The sequence below is a fragment of the Nymphaea colorata genome, chromosome 9, assembly GCF_008831285.2.
Source record: "Nymphaea colorata isolate Beijing-Zhang1983 chromosome 9, ASM883128v2, whole genome shotgun sequence".
Lineage (NCBI taxonomy): Eukaryota > Viridiplantae > Streptophyta > Magnoliopsida > Nymphaeales > Nymphaeaceae > Nymphaea > Nymphaea colorata.
Window position 1 is genome coordinate 3,190,465 of NC_045146.1, and position 16,444 is coordinate 3,206,908.

General features: G+C 38.5%; 1 protein-coding gene across 1 annotated transcript; it reads right to left on the reverse strand.

Moving 5' to 3' along the window:
• Positions 1–9,403: 9,403 nt before the first annotated feature.
• LOC116260458 (trihelix transcription factor ENAP1-like) lies at positions 9,404–15,561 on the reverse strand. The gene is made up of 2 exons (XM_031638811.2): positions 13,984–15,561; positions 9,404–9,639 (listed from the first exon to the last, which is right to left on the reverse strand). The coding sequence occupies exons 1-2, from the start codon at positions 14,876–14,878 to the stop codon at positions 9,626–9,628; spliced, it is 909 nt and encodes a 302-aa protein (XP_031494671.1). The 5' UTR covers positions 14,879–15,561; the 3' UTR covers positions 9,404–9,625.
• Positions 15,562–16,444: the final 883 nt, after the last annotated feature.

Consider the following 16,444-nt stretch of genomic DNA (forward strand, 5'->3'; position numbering starts at 1 on the left):
GGTTAAGTTCCAAAGGAGACTACCCAAGTAATTAAGAGAAGCAGTACTGTTTGTCCTTTGAAATTTGGGGGTAAAAGTTAACTTCTTAGGAAGGGCTTTCAGTGAAACATTTCAAGGTGTAGTAGATGGGTGAACTTTCACCGGAGGTACATCTCTGAATTAATTTCACCGGTTGGCGGACAGTTGCCCATACTTACATGATCTAATAAATGTTATTTGAATATATTTCGACTTTGTGATATTAATCTCATGAAAGTTTTGGTCACAAAGGAAAGGGTGGTGATTGCTTCTCGCGTGCCTTGTATTGTTTTACTTGCAAAAAAGTTCTAAGATGCATATGAATATGCAATGATAAGAAGCTTTTAGTTGTCAAAATAGGCAGTCAATCAAACATGGTATAACTTTTTGAAATGAGACATATCGAGGCTCTAGACTTGAAACGTAGATGGACCGAAGATGACGTTAACCTTGCTCAAAAAAATTATCTTAAAAGTCTGTCTAAAATAAATAAATAAATAGTATGACAATAATAAAACAAAAAGTTATGCTATTTATAAAATAGTTTTTGTAAAATACATGTGGCACTCTTGAATCAAATCATACAATTGAAAAATTAATATTCTTATTTGGATAATAAGTTCTAAAATCTTTAAGAGCATTATTATAACTTAAACTTAAATTTTCGTGGGCCTCTCTAAGGTGATGGTGTCGTCAATTTTTTTAAGTTTAAAATTTATTAATGGTTTTATTATTTTTGAAGGGGTTGACTGGGACTCTGACGGTGGCAACTTGCGCCTGCCAACCCCTTTTTCAGTATTACTCTCTCTTCTTCAAATTGAAACCAAAGCGGGGCCCACCCATTGAAAGCAAGCATGGTAAAAGTAATTCTGGGATAGTGTGAAGGGTAGTGCTTTACATTTTTTTTAATTATTATTATTATCCGCTACTTCTCAGTCTTTTCACCTTAAAGTTAAATTTTTCAAGCTCCAAAACAACTCTAATATTTACATGTTGCCTTCTTTCTCATTTAAAGGGAGTATAACAATTGACAAACTTGTCAAAGTTCAGTTACTAGTTCAATTCCTATTCATGTCATTGGGCCACATGAAATGGGGGCATAGCATCAAGTTCATGCCCTAACAAATGTAAAAGGCCTTGCACGATTTATGGTCCGCTTAACTAGAACGATTATATATATATATATATATATATATATATATATATATATATATATATATATATATATATATATATATATATATATATATATATATATATATATATATATAGAGAGAGAGAGAGAGAGAGAGAGAAACAAAGAGGGGTAGAGAAAGAAGCTAAATTCTTAGCTTCTAAGACGGGAGATAAAGTAAGACATCAAGTTGTTAAAATGATGAGAAATCAAATAATAAATATCTACGGATTGCACCCAACAAATATATACCCCTCCAAAACGTATACTTTGTTGGGTGCAGAGGGCTGTGCCCTCAACTCGATCTTCTCTATGAGAGGCAGCACATTAGCCTAAACAGACACACGCACACACGTTTGACCTCACACATGGCCTTGTGTGAGTGGTATTTTTAAAATATATATTTTTTGTTATTTTACACAAAGAAAAACTTTTTTTTTTTCATTTTGCCTTTTAAGTTTTTTTTTTTTAATTCGAGGGCATTTAGGTCATTTTATGCATTCCATAACCCAAACTCATAACCTTCTCTGCATGCAAATATAAGAGTTCTTTTTTCTTGTTGATATGAAGCTAAAAAAAACATGATGATAGCAGCCCCACATAATCTCTTTATACACATATTGGTTGATTTCAAACGTTTGAGTATTTATAAGGAAGGTGTCCCTCAATCGGTTTGATACGCATTGAAAGGGTCGCATACTCTTGCTAGAGAAAAACAAAACTCCTCAAGAACCCTTTCTATCATTTGAAAATTTCGTTGTTCGAAAAAACGTCGATGTATAAGAAGGATCAATGAATAAAGAAAAATATCATCAGACGGATATTGCAATGTTTCATTTTCATTGAAATCTAATGGTGATCCAGGCAAGGGCAGAGCCAGAATTTTTCATGAGGGGGCTGAATTAAAGTTTCTAAAATTTTGATTAAGGCCGACATATCATTTTTCAAAATTTTTATATAGAAAAATTGAAATTTTCTAAAATTTACATGTAATTTTTTTTTTTTAAAGGTGGAGCCAAGGCCCATGGGGACCCTAACTTAGCTTCGCCCCTTGATCCAAATCCAAACTGTATACAAGCCCAAGTCCATCAAGCGCACATCAAATCTTAATAAGCAGTGGCGGAGATACATGGGGGCCCATGCCCGCACAGGCCATTAACAATTTAGGTGAAATGCTTAAAATTACAATGAGATAACTTGCCTACACCATGCATGGGTTGTGACTCAAATGTCCTTCAGCCAAAAAAGCCTTGCTCCTCCATTGATCATAAGGATTTCAAATTCATTTGTCATGTCTGACAATAAAAGGAATTAAAAAGATCCACACTAAGTTTAATCATTTATCTCATTATTATTATCAATTTTGTGTTTACTTAGGAAAAACCACCCAAGCTGAAAAAACTTGTCATTCATTTAAGGGATAAAACTAGAGGCAAACACAAGCTTAGTCGAGCCCAAGTTCGGTCTGCTTGAGCTTGGCTCGACAAAATAAAACCTCGAAATCAACTCGGCTCGATCTCGAGAATAGCTCCACGGAAGCAGCTCGAGATCGACTCGATTAAGGCTCAACAAACTCGTATGAATAGAATTGATATTCATCGTTACATGTTCAGCTCGAGCTCGACTTGATTAAGGCTCGACAAACTTGTAAACTCGTTTGAATATAACAACTTGATTAAGGCTCGACAAACTCAATTAAGGCTCAAGCTGGACTCGGCAGTTACGTGTTGAACTCGAACTCAACTCGATTATTTGAACGAGTCGACTCATGAACTCGAGCTCAACTCATTAAGCAAATGACTCGGCTCGAACTCGTTCATGAGCCGAGCTTGAACAAGTCGAGTTCGAGTAGCTTGACTCGTTGTTCACCCCTAGATAAAACTCATAAGTTTGTTTCTGTACCATTTAATTGCAGCCCGTCTACTCCCTGCTTTTGCAGGGAGCAAGTGTCATTGGTATTTGAACTAGAGACTGGCCGCCTACCATCCAAGGTTCAATTACTAATGCAATATGCTCTAGGCAGTTTCTGTAATTAAATTATGCAAAGGTACTTATTAGGACTACCAAATCATGATGAACTCCTACAATGATTTTAATAATAATAAAAAAAGATTGTCCACCAACCTAAGAAAATATCTACTATTAGAAAAAGTAAGTTTACCAAACATTTGATTCCTTAAAATTTTATTTATTATTTTACTATCACCCAGACTTAGGCCTTTTATTAAATGACCCCATGTGTCAATGTGCCACAAATGGGAGGGTAATTACATCTAGAAGGTTCCTGACCTTGACATACCCTAGTAGATTCCATGTCTGTGTTTATGACAAGTAATTCAAGTAGGACCAACGACATCAAAACAGACATATATTTATGACATTAATTTCTATATAATTTGACAACAAAAAAAAAAGAAACTATAAGAATGTGATTTCTATGTAAATCAACAAGAACATTTGGTTTCCTTGTCTTTAGAATGATACTATCTGTGGCATCGCAGGAACTGGAAGAACAAATTCAGCTTTAAGACATAGTTGGCAAGCCCGTGACTCGGACTCGGATCGGTAGATGATTAGTCATTGAGTAAGTGAGTTGACTTATCGACTCGATCGGGTTTTCAAAATAACCATAATGTAAATCACTGTACTGAGTCATCAGAAATGAATCTACTCGGGAGATTCTCAAGCCATCCCGCCAGTTTGCCAACTATGCTTTAAGAAGCTATAACAGGTGCTGAATAGGTGTAAAGCCTAACAATGCTATATTGTTCTATTGTTGCTTTAAAAGGGAAAAATGTGAGTTAATTGATCTTATTAAGGGCCAAATCTTGATAATAAGTAGATTAATTTTTTTGAAACATTCTGTCTCAAAAAAAACTAATAACTCCTTAGTGGAAAAAAATACGGTTCAAATTTCTACTTTTTAAAACGATAGAGGATCTTATTTGGCAATTAATGGCAACATAATGAGGCCGCTTTTGTCTTAAGAGTGAGTGCCACCATAGTTACAGAAAAAAGAGTTTTTTTTTTTAAAAAAGCAAAAAACTGGCCGTTTAAAACTAAAAAAAATGTGTTTTCAGTTTTTTAAATGTTAAACAGTTTTTTTTTTCATTTTCTATTTTTTATTTGTTTCAAATGTACTTATCTTGATGTTTGTATTCTTAGTTTCTCACTTATTTTATTTTTTCTCATTTTTATTTTTTTAAAATTTATTGTAATTTTTTTATTGTTTTAAACTTACCAAATTATATGCAAGGTAAACCTCACTGTTAAAACTCAGAAACGTTATTTGTAACTATGCTTAAGGCATTTCACACTAACAAATACTATTATGACAAAACCACAGTTCAAGTGCATTTACCCGGCATTTACTTTAAAGAGTCGTAGACCTTACTTCATCATCCGCTAACCTAATCTGAGTCCGAACAGGTTTGCTTAGAGCAATAAATGTACAAGGATGATAACTAGAGGATTCATTGCAGTTAGGCACCAAATCCCAAGACCCTCTTTAATGCTTTCTGAATTTATAAAGGCAATAATGACAAGTTTGTATTAACAAGACCCACCAACTACTTTCTTAAATAATGACCAATAACTAAATAAATAAGGACAGAGAAAATTTATTATATTTCATGCAGGCTTCGAATGAATAATACCCTAAGAATATGATCACGAAAACATATACTCTACCTAATGCAATCTAACAATGGTGCCCTCGATTTAATAAAAAGTACAAATATGCAGTAACAAGTGAACCTTGAAGCAGACTTAGCTATGCTAAAAAAATGTAAGTAATAAATGCGCTACTGATCTGGCGCCATCGGCAGCTTGTTAAAATAGTAATTTCCTTTTCTTGAGCGAGAGAGTAGGATTACATGAGAAGGGGTTTAGGATCTTTTTGAATTGCAGAAAGGCCAAGATTGTTTTTTAAATACATATTTATATTTAATATATAAATATCATATATATTAAAATAAAAATATATAAAAATGTAGGAAATATAATTTTATCATATATATTAAATAAAAGTATATAAATATGGATGTATTATGTGGATGAGGAGCATAAGGGTAAAATGCTGGCTTACCTAGAGCCATCATTTAATTCCAGCACCAAAATCAAGGTAGGCATTAAAAAGGGGAGTGGCCGGCAACTGAAGGTAGCAATGCCAGGAAGGGTGGATGCCACGGCACGCCTTTGAGACTTTGACGAAATAATTGGTTCATCTCTGTTTCTGGCCTTCCTTCTCTTTATTATTTGATTTGATTTGTATCGTTGCATAGCTTCATCCTCTTGCTCTCTTTTAATAGCCTTAATATACCCTTGACTAGCAAATTAATGGCTCTAGTACATGTAGAATAGCAAGAAATGTGATATAAGAGCCAAAAACTCTCTCTCTCTCTCTCTCTCTCTATATATATATATATATATCACACAGTTTGGCTTTTATGGAGATTACACTCAAAAGATTAATATCTTCTAAAGGATGAAAGATTGAAAAAAAAGTAGATAGTTTTCTAAAGTGAAACCCATTCCTTTTTGCCTGTTTCATGAAAAAACAGTTTGACTTTATATTTCTAATTTAAGTTTTATTACTTGATCTTGCCCCGATGATTCCTATCAAATCAGATAAACGAAGGTATATATATGTATATACGGTTTGAACTTGTATGGGAAAATAATAGCATCTAGAGAGGCTTGACTGCACATGGGTTTTGGGTACGGGTGAATTAGGGCCTACCCATTTTGTCTCTTGGTCCAACATCTGTCTATCTGCCGTCATGTTGTGTTCTTGGTGGGGCATCCGTAGGGTTTAACGTGTCCAGGTAAATGTTCCTTCATGTGCTACCAGATGGCCCAAGGGGCCCTTCTCTTGGTGACAAACACCCTGATCCCATTAATATTCAGCTCAGAACAAGCACAGCCTCCACTTATCATGTCCTTCTGCTGCTTTTCCAGATAATTATTCACATTACATCTGACATATATATATATATATATATATATATATATATATATATATATATATATACATGCCAGACCCATCTAGCAAGGGATTGCCTTTAACCGGGCCAACCTGATCTGGGTGGGCCAGTTTCTAGATATGGCCTGCGGGTCCCAAAATTATTCACTTTTAAGACAAGGTGAGCCAAACCCAGTAGGCCAAGAGAGTTCATGTTTAAGTAGAGGCTGTTTAGGAATAGTAACAGTATATAAAGATTCACGAAATATTTTTTAAAGTATCCAATGAATCTAACTATTTTTTGGACTAGATGCATGACACAGTATCATAATATAACATTAGCTTTTACCATTTTCACCTACCAGTTACTGCTTAGTTGGATTCGGTTGTACTCTATGAAGAACTGAATCTCAATTCTCCCATGCAAAGGGATTTGAATATCTGTCTGATACAGTTAAACCTCAGATTAAATAAGATAGTTTTATATCATGTTCATTCCTTTGTAAATTGGAGTAGAACCTTCCTAGTGACCTATCTAATTGGATTTCCAATTTGGATTGAAAACCCAGGTATGATTGGTGCACCTTGAGTTCCGTAAATGCTTCCTGCCTCAAAGAGATCCATTGATTTCCTCATTTCCTGGATCTCACATCAGACTGCCTTAACGTCCCTGAAATTTGAGACAGTCGAGACCATATATTATGGATCTTGAGCCTTTGCAGGCAGGTTTTGCTTTGGCGTTCGAGTCTCTTATGGGACACATGCCAGATTGGACAAAGTTGATTCCACCAAGTTATTCAGATCTACTGATAGTTTATGGTGCATCAACAATTTATGTGCTTTTAGTGATAAATTTTTAATTTTTAATCATCCAACAATATCTGAATCTGGAACATTTGAATGCAACCCCAATTTAGTCTGTTTCTCAACAAATAGAATCTCTCTCTCTCTCTCTCTCTCTCTCTCTATATATATATATATATATATATATATATATATATATATATATATATATATATATATATATAGATATACACACACACACACATGCGTGTGTTTGGTTGCAGGTCGCATCAAATATCTAATATAAGCCCTACCCATTGACAGCCCTAGCATTTAAGACGAGGCCCCAGATAAAGCTCAGGAGATAAGGTTAAACAATGACCACGCATCTCTCTGCATTAAACACAGAATCTCTATACCATCGTATTTATTTGATTATGTTGGACCATTTTTTTGTTCAGGGTTCCAACTTTGTCTGTTCATCAGAATCTGGCTCTTCATTTACATAGCTTATCTGTCTGATCCATTTGCGCTCTTCTTGTCTTCTGTCACTGAACATTTTCCTTTTTTTATCGGTTTCTAAGATACACTATGAAAAGATTAATGCCCAAGAAATAGTAACCACATTGTCAGGCTTTTGTTGGCGAAACCATTAATTGTGTGATCTTGGTAAACTTAATTCTTATTAAATCTAATCATGTTGGAGAATAATCAAGGCACATGATCATTAATTATTTATTCTAAAGATACTGCTCAGTGAACATATTTTCATAAAATCCGTCATAAATGTTCATCATTTGCCGTCTAGTCACCTTTGGCTCGTAATTGGCTTTCAGAAAATTCAGTGGTTGCAAATAAATAAAGCCTTGCATGGGGAGTACGCACGATTATAAGCTTCCATCAATGTATGGACACCTTAAAACGCTGTTTAAGTATCATAATTAAGCTGAATATGCAGTGACCTAGCAATCTCTAAGACATGGGTACTTGGCGCAGGCAACAAACACACACACACACACACACACAAAACTAACATAACTAAGTGGCCGTGTGGTATAAGTGCTTATGTGCATCCCTTAGCACCAAGAACATGATAGCGATAAGTGGCACAGACCTTCTTCTTATAAAGGAGAATATAGCAAAAGTAAAGCATTTCTTTTCTTAATTAAACCTCAAGAAACTGTTGGCGTATGAACTTAGCTCAACAACAAATCATTAAGGGTACATACAATAAAAAAATATATTAGTATCATGATATCATCACGCTGTCAAAACAAGTGGCTAGGTGTTACTTTGTTATTGCCAAGGCATAGGACCATAAACATGTTTGCACCAGATCCATGCAACTGAAGTGAGGCAATCTATTTAAAATTTTTGTATTACCATACCCACTATTGCTCACAATAGATTGAGCAAGCCATGGATGTTAAATGGCTTTTCATGTTTCCACTCTATAAGTATCAGTTTGTGCTTAATAAGCAAAGTTATTGATTAGATGCCTAAGATCGACGAGGTACATCAAGGGGCTGCCTCACTTCTTTTAAAAGGGTCTAGATTTGGGATTTCACCCCCGACTGATTTGAATAAAAGGTATTAGCCTCGTCTTTCAGATTTTATGGGCGTTCAAATTAATGACAGAAGTTAAGTTAATTCATTATTGAAGTAGGCAACAGACACTATTGCATCGGACACACACAGATTGATGTTTTTCGTTAATGGAAACCGATTGATATGGCAAAGAACAATTTCTCACAGTCGGCCGTTTCAGTGTTTCTAGTGAGGCAATTCTTATGGTTTTCTCTTTTACTTTTTGAATCCATTCTTTCTTTTTCTTTCCGCTTTATATATTAGTGGTAGATAAAGTAGTAGTTACTTTCCTTTGTATTATTATCATTGAGTGGCATGAAACTTCACTCAGAAGTTCGGAAACTATAACGCCCATGCCCAGTGCTGTTGGTACAGTCTAGGACCACTTTGCTCACACATATGAGAGAGAGAGAGAGAGAGATGAGAAAAAAAGAAAGGACAAAAAACAACTTCACCATTACTCATTAATACCATCAAGATAGCACTTTTCAAGAATCGAACTGAAGATTTGACTACAACAGGCTATCCAACCCCACCAGTTGCTCTATCTATCAATTGAAGAGAGAGAGAGAGAGAGAGAATATGAACAAACAAAGGCACAGCTATCATACATGAACCGGGAGCAATTATAAGATGCATTACAACTTTATCATTTTAATCTTCGAGTCAAAGGAAAAAAAAAAAAGATCCTTGCAAAATTAATGATCTCATGTGACGCATCGCTATCGACATTATAAACAATTGAAACACAGGAGAGTGAAAACTTCACAAGTTGAGGAGAAAAACAAATGGAAAGGGAGCCAAAAAAAGTTTAAGACTTAATTTCTTAGCATGTAGTTTGAGAAAAGAAATCTTAGAGTGTCTCGGAATTCTTAAGGTGCAGGGAACATAACCGCTCATTTTATATTAATAATATTGTAATGTACAACTCCCATGAAAATTAGATTTCCGGCACTAGAAGCTCAGCTCAAATTGTTTTTTGAACAAGTCGCCTCACTATAAGCTTTCTGCATCCTTTCCAGAAGCGTCTACATGCACCATAATAATGCCTTTGGCCGCAGGTTGCATAAAATGATGGTTGTCTGCATCACTACAGCTAACTACAAATAACCCTCTGCAATGGAAAACATATGACGACATTAAAATCCGACAATCGTAAAAAACTAGAGAATAACATCAAACTGAATAGCGGTCCTCAGTTAATACTGCAACTAATACATAAATTAAAGCAGATATGTTAGCATTTGAAATAAGATCAGGACAACAGATTTCTGTCAAACACACAAGATCAATGACATTAATCACAAAAATAGCAGCATATATGCATCTTCCAACAGGAGGCTCCCACCAAGCAATAGCAAATAAAGAGGCACTTGAACGCAGTCAGAAAAGCTACAGGCATTAAAAGAACGAAACATGCTTTAAGTTTCAACAAACCTAGCAATTTTTATGTAAATAAAATTCAACAGCATCAGAAATACAAAAGGAAAAATAACGACTATTTTTCATGTCATGATGGAAAACTTAAGAATAAAAACTCAAAACTCCTGGAGGAAAAGGAACAACTGAGTTGATGCAATGCAAGTTCCCTCGGGCTTCTCCTGCTTCTCCCAGGAGCACAGGTTTCACACAGAGACAGCAGACGAGAATTAAACGACATATTATACACAATAGCAGACATTTGACTAATGGTAGCACTCTAAAATCCAGCAGGATGTCAGAGTTGCAGATGTTACTAGACATGCATTTGTTCTAATGGCACATCAGCAATGTAACAGAGATGACTTGTAAAAGGGTGGGGTATCAGTATCAACACGACCTGACATGGGTACAGGCATGGGTGCGGCTTTAATCATGATGGGAGCGGTCAATGCACCTCAGGCTGAATCCATCAACTTTTTGAACTTGGTCAATTTTGACTGAATCCATAATTGTCCAAAACTATAAAACAAAAATCGTGTTATCGTGAGCTGTCTTTTATGAGATTTCATAGTGAGTTCCATCCATCTTGTGTCCTCATGCACTCGCAACATTGACATTTGTTGATTTATCGGCTTAAGCAAGCTACAATATGAAAATAAATTCTACCTACATTGACAAGCGGAGGCCTGGTCAAGCTCACAAGTGGCAAAGTTGCTTACAACAATCAAAGTCAGAACTATGGAACCTGGAACCATGATTAAGATTTAAACTGTAAAAACATGAGATTTAAGCTGTAAAAACACGAACCTGAAGTCATATTTAAAAGCCTATATCAATTGATAGACGTATTTAACGAACTAGACAGAAAACACAAAACTTCTTTGGAAGTCCCAAATTCCTAAACCTTTGTTTTCTAAAAAAAAAAGGACAAAACAGAAGGTGAGATTCCCATTTCTACAGATGAGAGCAAGATGAGAAGGTCAACCAACAACATGGCATTTCTCTTGTCTGGGACAAGCATCTGAAGGAAATAAGAATCACCAAACAATTCCCTTTTCCCTAAATAATCAACTTTAGGTCTTCAAAGGTCAGCCTCTCTCTCTCTCCCTTTCTCTCCCCTCTGCCTGCCACCCACCCACACAATTGGCATAAATTTTTTAAACTTGATAAGCCTGTTAAAATTTTCTTTTCACAAAATTGTTGGACGTATATCTCTTTCAGCACCAATTCGTTGCCAATATCCACACTTTTCTACCAAGAGAAGAACCGCTGGCGGTGGTTGTAAGTAGATATAAGGTTTTCTGTAGTCCATTCAACCCCATGGGTTCATAAGCCTGTTCCAGTTAGCAGCATCAGAACTTAGTACAGATGAGGCATGTGCTTAGAAGAAGGTGTGTAGCCTATAGATCTATTTTGTCCAGAATCTGCAAGCTCCAGCTTCATATGGACAGACATTGTTTGCTGCGGTAGTATACTTATTTTTCTGAAGGTTGTATCATCTTCATTTAATTATAAAGCTCAATTCATACCTCATACTTCATCTGGTAAAATTAAATTTTGGAGAACCAGCCTGAAGAAATCAGTCTCCTTTGGTTTGGAGTTTTGGGCTTTCATCCCTTCATTCTTCATGACACTAGCACTCTCTTGGTGTCTATGCCTTCAGACCAAACAATCTCAATTTTACAAATATCTTTACTTGCAGACTTGAGAATGACCAGAATTCCAGCTATCCCACATCTATGAACATACCTTGATGTTGCTATCCAAGAAAGGGCAAGTGGCACTTGTGAGGTAACATCCAGTTAGAATTGAACATGCTCTGGATACATTATCTTGATGTTTAAACAGGCCTATGGAAAATAACGCAACCCCAATATCCTAGATGAATAATGCAACACAGCCAAACAGGGAGATTCTGCTAAATGACAAGAATTGAAGCAAGGTTTCAGGTCAAACGAGAGATCAATGCAGAAATAAAGGACACATAAATTGTTCAGCCACTTCAACCAACATGAAGATCCTCCAGTTTCTCAATATCAGGCAGCTCAAACAAGTCCAAATAACTTAATCATTGACAATAGATCAACACGATTTCCATATGTTTGCTCACATTTATAACTTCAAAAGTACGAATCTGCTTGAATTATAATCCAACATGGATCCACAAGTGCATATTGATAGACTGACGTAGTTTGGGAGAAGCTATGATTTGACATGGGGTTGTAATGTCAAACTTGGAAGCAATTTACTGCCTGAAAACACACCTAAGGGAAAGAAAAGAATGGTTTTTATCTTATGTTCTACAATGAGAACTAACACAAAGTTCTAGGTACAAAAATGGCTGAGACAGCCTATAAAGTAAAGGACAAGTTAATTTGAAAACTTCACAAAGTAAAAGCAGACTAGAATAGCCTTGTTTAAAGAATCTTATCGAAAGCCTGTTGAAGGAAGAAAACTATTACAGAATTACTCTTACCTGCACAAGTGAATTTGGAGATAGGCCAAAGTGCCTATCGGAACTATTGGCAATAAAGCAAAATAGCATGCCTCTCTTTCCTAATGAAACTGCCAACAGTATAAGAAAGAAATGAAGCTATTGCCACCTAAAACAGAAATGTACACAAGTAATCACTGCGTTATTTTTAGTGCTTTGCTCTAAAAGAAGTTATTGAAATCTGTCATCAGCATCATTCATCAGAATATTTTACATGCTAATATGGTTAAATGGAAGCTACAATTTTCTCTGGCGTTTCACCACAAATCACCGTTTCCATCCTCAGCAATTATCGGTAAAATATCATTTATTAGAACAACAAAAGTCTAGCAGCTACAGCTACTTAACTAAAGATTGCAAATTCCAAACACTAGAAAGCCAATTCATTCCATGACAAAAGAGGAGTATGATAATAAGAACATCAACTGGTGACGTACACAGTGGCCATATCAAAGTCAGGGTTGACTGTTATGCTAAGCAAAGGTAGTACTCTGAGAGAACAGAAGTTTGGTTCCAAACACACGGAAAGAAACTAAAGACTTAAACCCATTGAATGATAGCAATCATCAAATGTCACAACAGACCGTCTAACATCGAGTGCTCAATCAAGTCAATTATGAAGCAAGAAGCTGAATGGCCAAAAATTGTAGGGGTATCCCAAATACATTGCTTAATAGGCAACTCACACCATGGCACACCTGATTAACAATTAACAAATATCAGAGACACGCTTCAACTTAAATGTGAATAAAGTGGTGCCAACTACAAAAATAGAGAAATAAATCATTCTTCGTTTCTAAGGCCTGTAAGCATCTACATAACTCTCCACTCAATGAAAGAACTTGAACCTCTAGCAATACAAATCATAATGCGATCAAACCAGACCTCCGAAGACCACTCTTAGGATGGGCCCTCATCAAACCTGACCCTCAGATCTATAACCCAGGGGAATCAAACAATCCCTTTGAGTTTGCCAGCTATTTTCATATCCTAGTTCAGGAATGCTGGATGGACCAAATTGGCAGCCATGCATACATGAACTAGCTATCAACATCAAAACTAGGTACTAGAATTTCAAGACTTAACTAGTAATCTGTAATACAAACAAGAACAAGCAGAAGGCCTCTTGATGGCAAAAGCCCAATTAGCCCAAACAATGGAAAGCAATCTCTCTCTCTCTCTCTCTCTCTCCCTCCCCCAAGCGTGCGAGCGTGTGGTATTTATGTGTTGGGAAACAAAACAAGTGGGGACATAAAATATAAAACCAAAAGATCGTAACAGAGGCAAGGAGCAGAATAAAAGAAATACCCCTTTTTCCCATCAATCTATCCTCTAGTGACAGAATTCATGACCAGCACAATGATTCCATCAAGTTTTCACTTCTTCCGGAAAGAGAGCAGCAAACTCAATTAAAACAGTGACATGATGACAACATAAAACTGATGCTTATGATGGCAGAAGGATTGGCATCATCAAGAACCCAAAACTAACAGTTTAGAAGAAACAAAGAGGTAAAGAAATAGGAGAAATTAAATTATTCACCTGCACTGGCACGCTTAGCCTTCTTCAACTTCGCGAGCTCTACCTGCGAATCCATAAAGATCTGCATCCTCTGGAACTCCAACCCCTTGACGAACTCCATCCTCTGCCTCTCCAGATCCATCATCTGCCTCTGCTTCGCCGCCTCCACCTTCTCGTATATCTCGCCGAACCTCATAATCGCCCTCGCAAGCTCACGAAGCCCTCCGCCGCTACCGCTAGCGCTACCGTTCACGTTCACGTTCACGTTCCCGTTCCCGCTCCCGCTCCCTCCCCTACCACCACCCCTTTCCCGGCTCTCCCGCGAGCTTTCTGCGCTATCTGGGCTCGTCTTCGACCTCGATGATCCCGACTGCGTGTCCGACCCAGGGATCCTCCGTAAAACGTAATCATCTTCTGCCGGTCGCTTCTCCCTGCCGGCGGCGGCCGCTGCCGCCGCCCTCACCGCTACCACGGGCACAGACGCGGTACGGTAAGTCAACGGCAAGGCCATAGGCGGCTCGGACTTCGGCACTCGCACCGGCGACCCCTTCTTCGAGGACGCGGCGGGGCCGATCAGGCCATCGATCCGGACGTAGTAGGGCCACTTGCTCACGAACGCGCCGTTCGTGGCCGAAACCCTAGCCCTCTCGACCTTGTACTTCTTCTTGAGCGTGTCCATCCGGTTCTTGCACTGGATGTCCGTCTTCCTGGCGCGGCCGCCTCCCGTCCGCTCGTTGACGGCCTCGGCGACCTCCTGCCAGTGCTTCTGCTTCAGGTTCCCCCGGTTGAGCTCCAGGTAGCGGTCGCCCCAGGCCTTGATTAGCGCGAGAGTCGCCCCCTCGCTCCAGCAATCCTCCCGCCCCCCGGGCATCCGGCCGCTTCCCGGCGTTCCTCCGGCCGCCTCCCCCTCCTCCATCTCCTCTCTCCCCGTCCCTCTGGCGCACGCTCCTTCCCCTGAGCCCGGAACACCTGTTCTTCTCTCTCAGGGAGCCCTAACCGCGGCCAAATCTGAGGCCGGATATTAAAACCGTCGCAGGCTAGGGGGCCCTCAGGCGCTCGGAAACCGACCCCGTCGGTAGCTGCCCGGATGTTGCGTAGCAGCGTCGCTCACGCGCCTAGGTCTCCGGAACTCGGCGTCTCCCACGTGCGTCGCCGCGTCGGCGAGAAGGAAATAGGGAGAAAGGAGGGAGGGGAAGGGTTTGGCGTGACGGCCGTGGATCCCGGGTAGGGACGGTCCGCCCGCAGCCGCGTTCCGGCGGATGGACGGACGGCCGAGATCGTTTCCCGAGGTCCTCATCTCGTCCGGCCCGCCCCGTCCGTCGCCTCGCCCCGCGTCGAGCCGACCCCCGGGATATCGCCGTACGGGTTGACCTGCTCCGGTGTAACACAATGACCAAAACACCCTCCACCGCGAAGGCGAACGCAACGCGGACGCACGGTGGGTGGAGGGCGTGATGGGAAATGGAGGTTGGCCAGTGTGTTTAGGCAGCCGAGCAGCGGCTGGTCTGCGTCCGGGGCTTGAGCTCATGAAGAGCGGCCAACTCTGCCCCGTCTCCTCCGCCCAGCCCACTCTCGTCCATATTTCAACGTTTGATTTTGAGATGAACCTACTTAACCATGCACTCTGTTAATTTATACACATGACATCAAAAACATATGTATTATTTTTGCATAATACAGATTGCAATGGTTAGCCAATTCTATGCGTCCAACTAAAATTCTTTTTTCATTAAGGGCGCTTGGATTACACCCTAAAACCAATTTTTGAAGGCTAAAAAATAGCTTTTCTTTCAAAATACCATTTTATGCGTGTTTGGATGATACCAAAAAGAGTTTTTGCTAAAACTTATTTTTATCAAAAACTGTTTTCAGAAAAGAGTTGACCTAGCACCCTCGGGTTATTCACCCAAAAAAAAAAAAGTGTTTTGGTCCTTTTACTCGAGTAAAAAACTAATTTGTTAAAAAAATAGTTTCCAGAAAATCAATATTTTGAGTTTGTCATCTAACTTTCCAGAGTGAACGATCCACCTGTTCTGCAACAGTAGAGAAATCAATTAGTTGGAGATCGGACACATAATGGAGTTTAAAGATGTCTACCTCAACCAACTAATCATACTTGTCTAGTTCAACAACCATCTAATCATATTTGTCTTCTTAAAGCAGATTGACAGGAAGCCCAAGAGAAGGAAAAAGTTACTTCAAGTATCATGTTGAATAATTGGCCTCTTCATCCTTTGTGTTTGTGTGTATCTTCTTCTCTGTATATATATATATATATATAAAACAGTTACAATACCGTCAGGAGGCCGAAGTCTTCATTCTTTCCCCTATGCTCTTGGGATTGATCGATTTTATTCTTAGTCAACGCTTTTGCCATCAGCATTGAACAACTGAACATGCCGAGAAATATGTAAAAACATGAAAATATGTTTCAAAGAAATTGAAAGCTTGTGGAACATAAGCAGATAGCTTTCTCATTCAA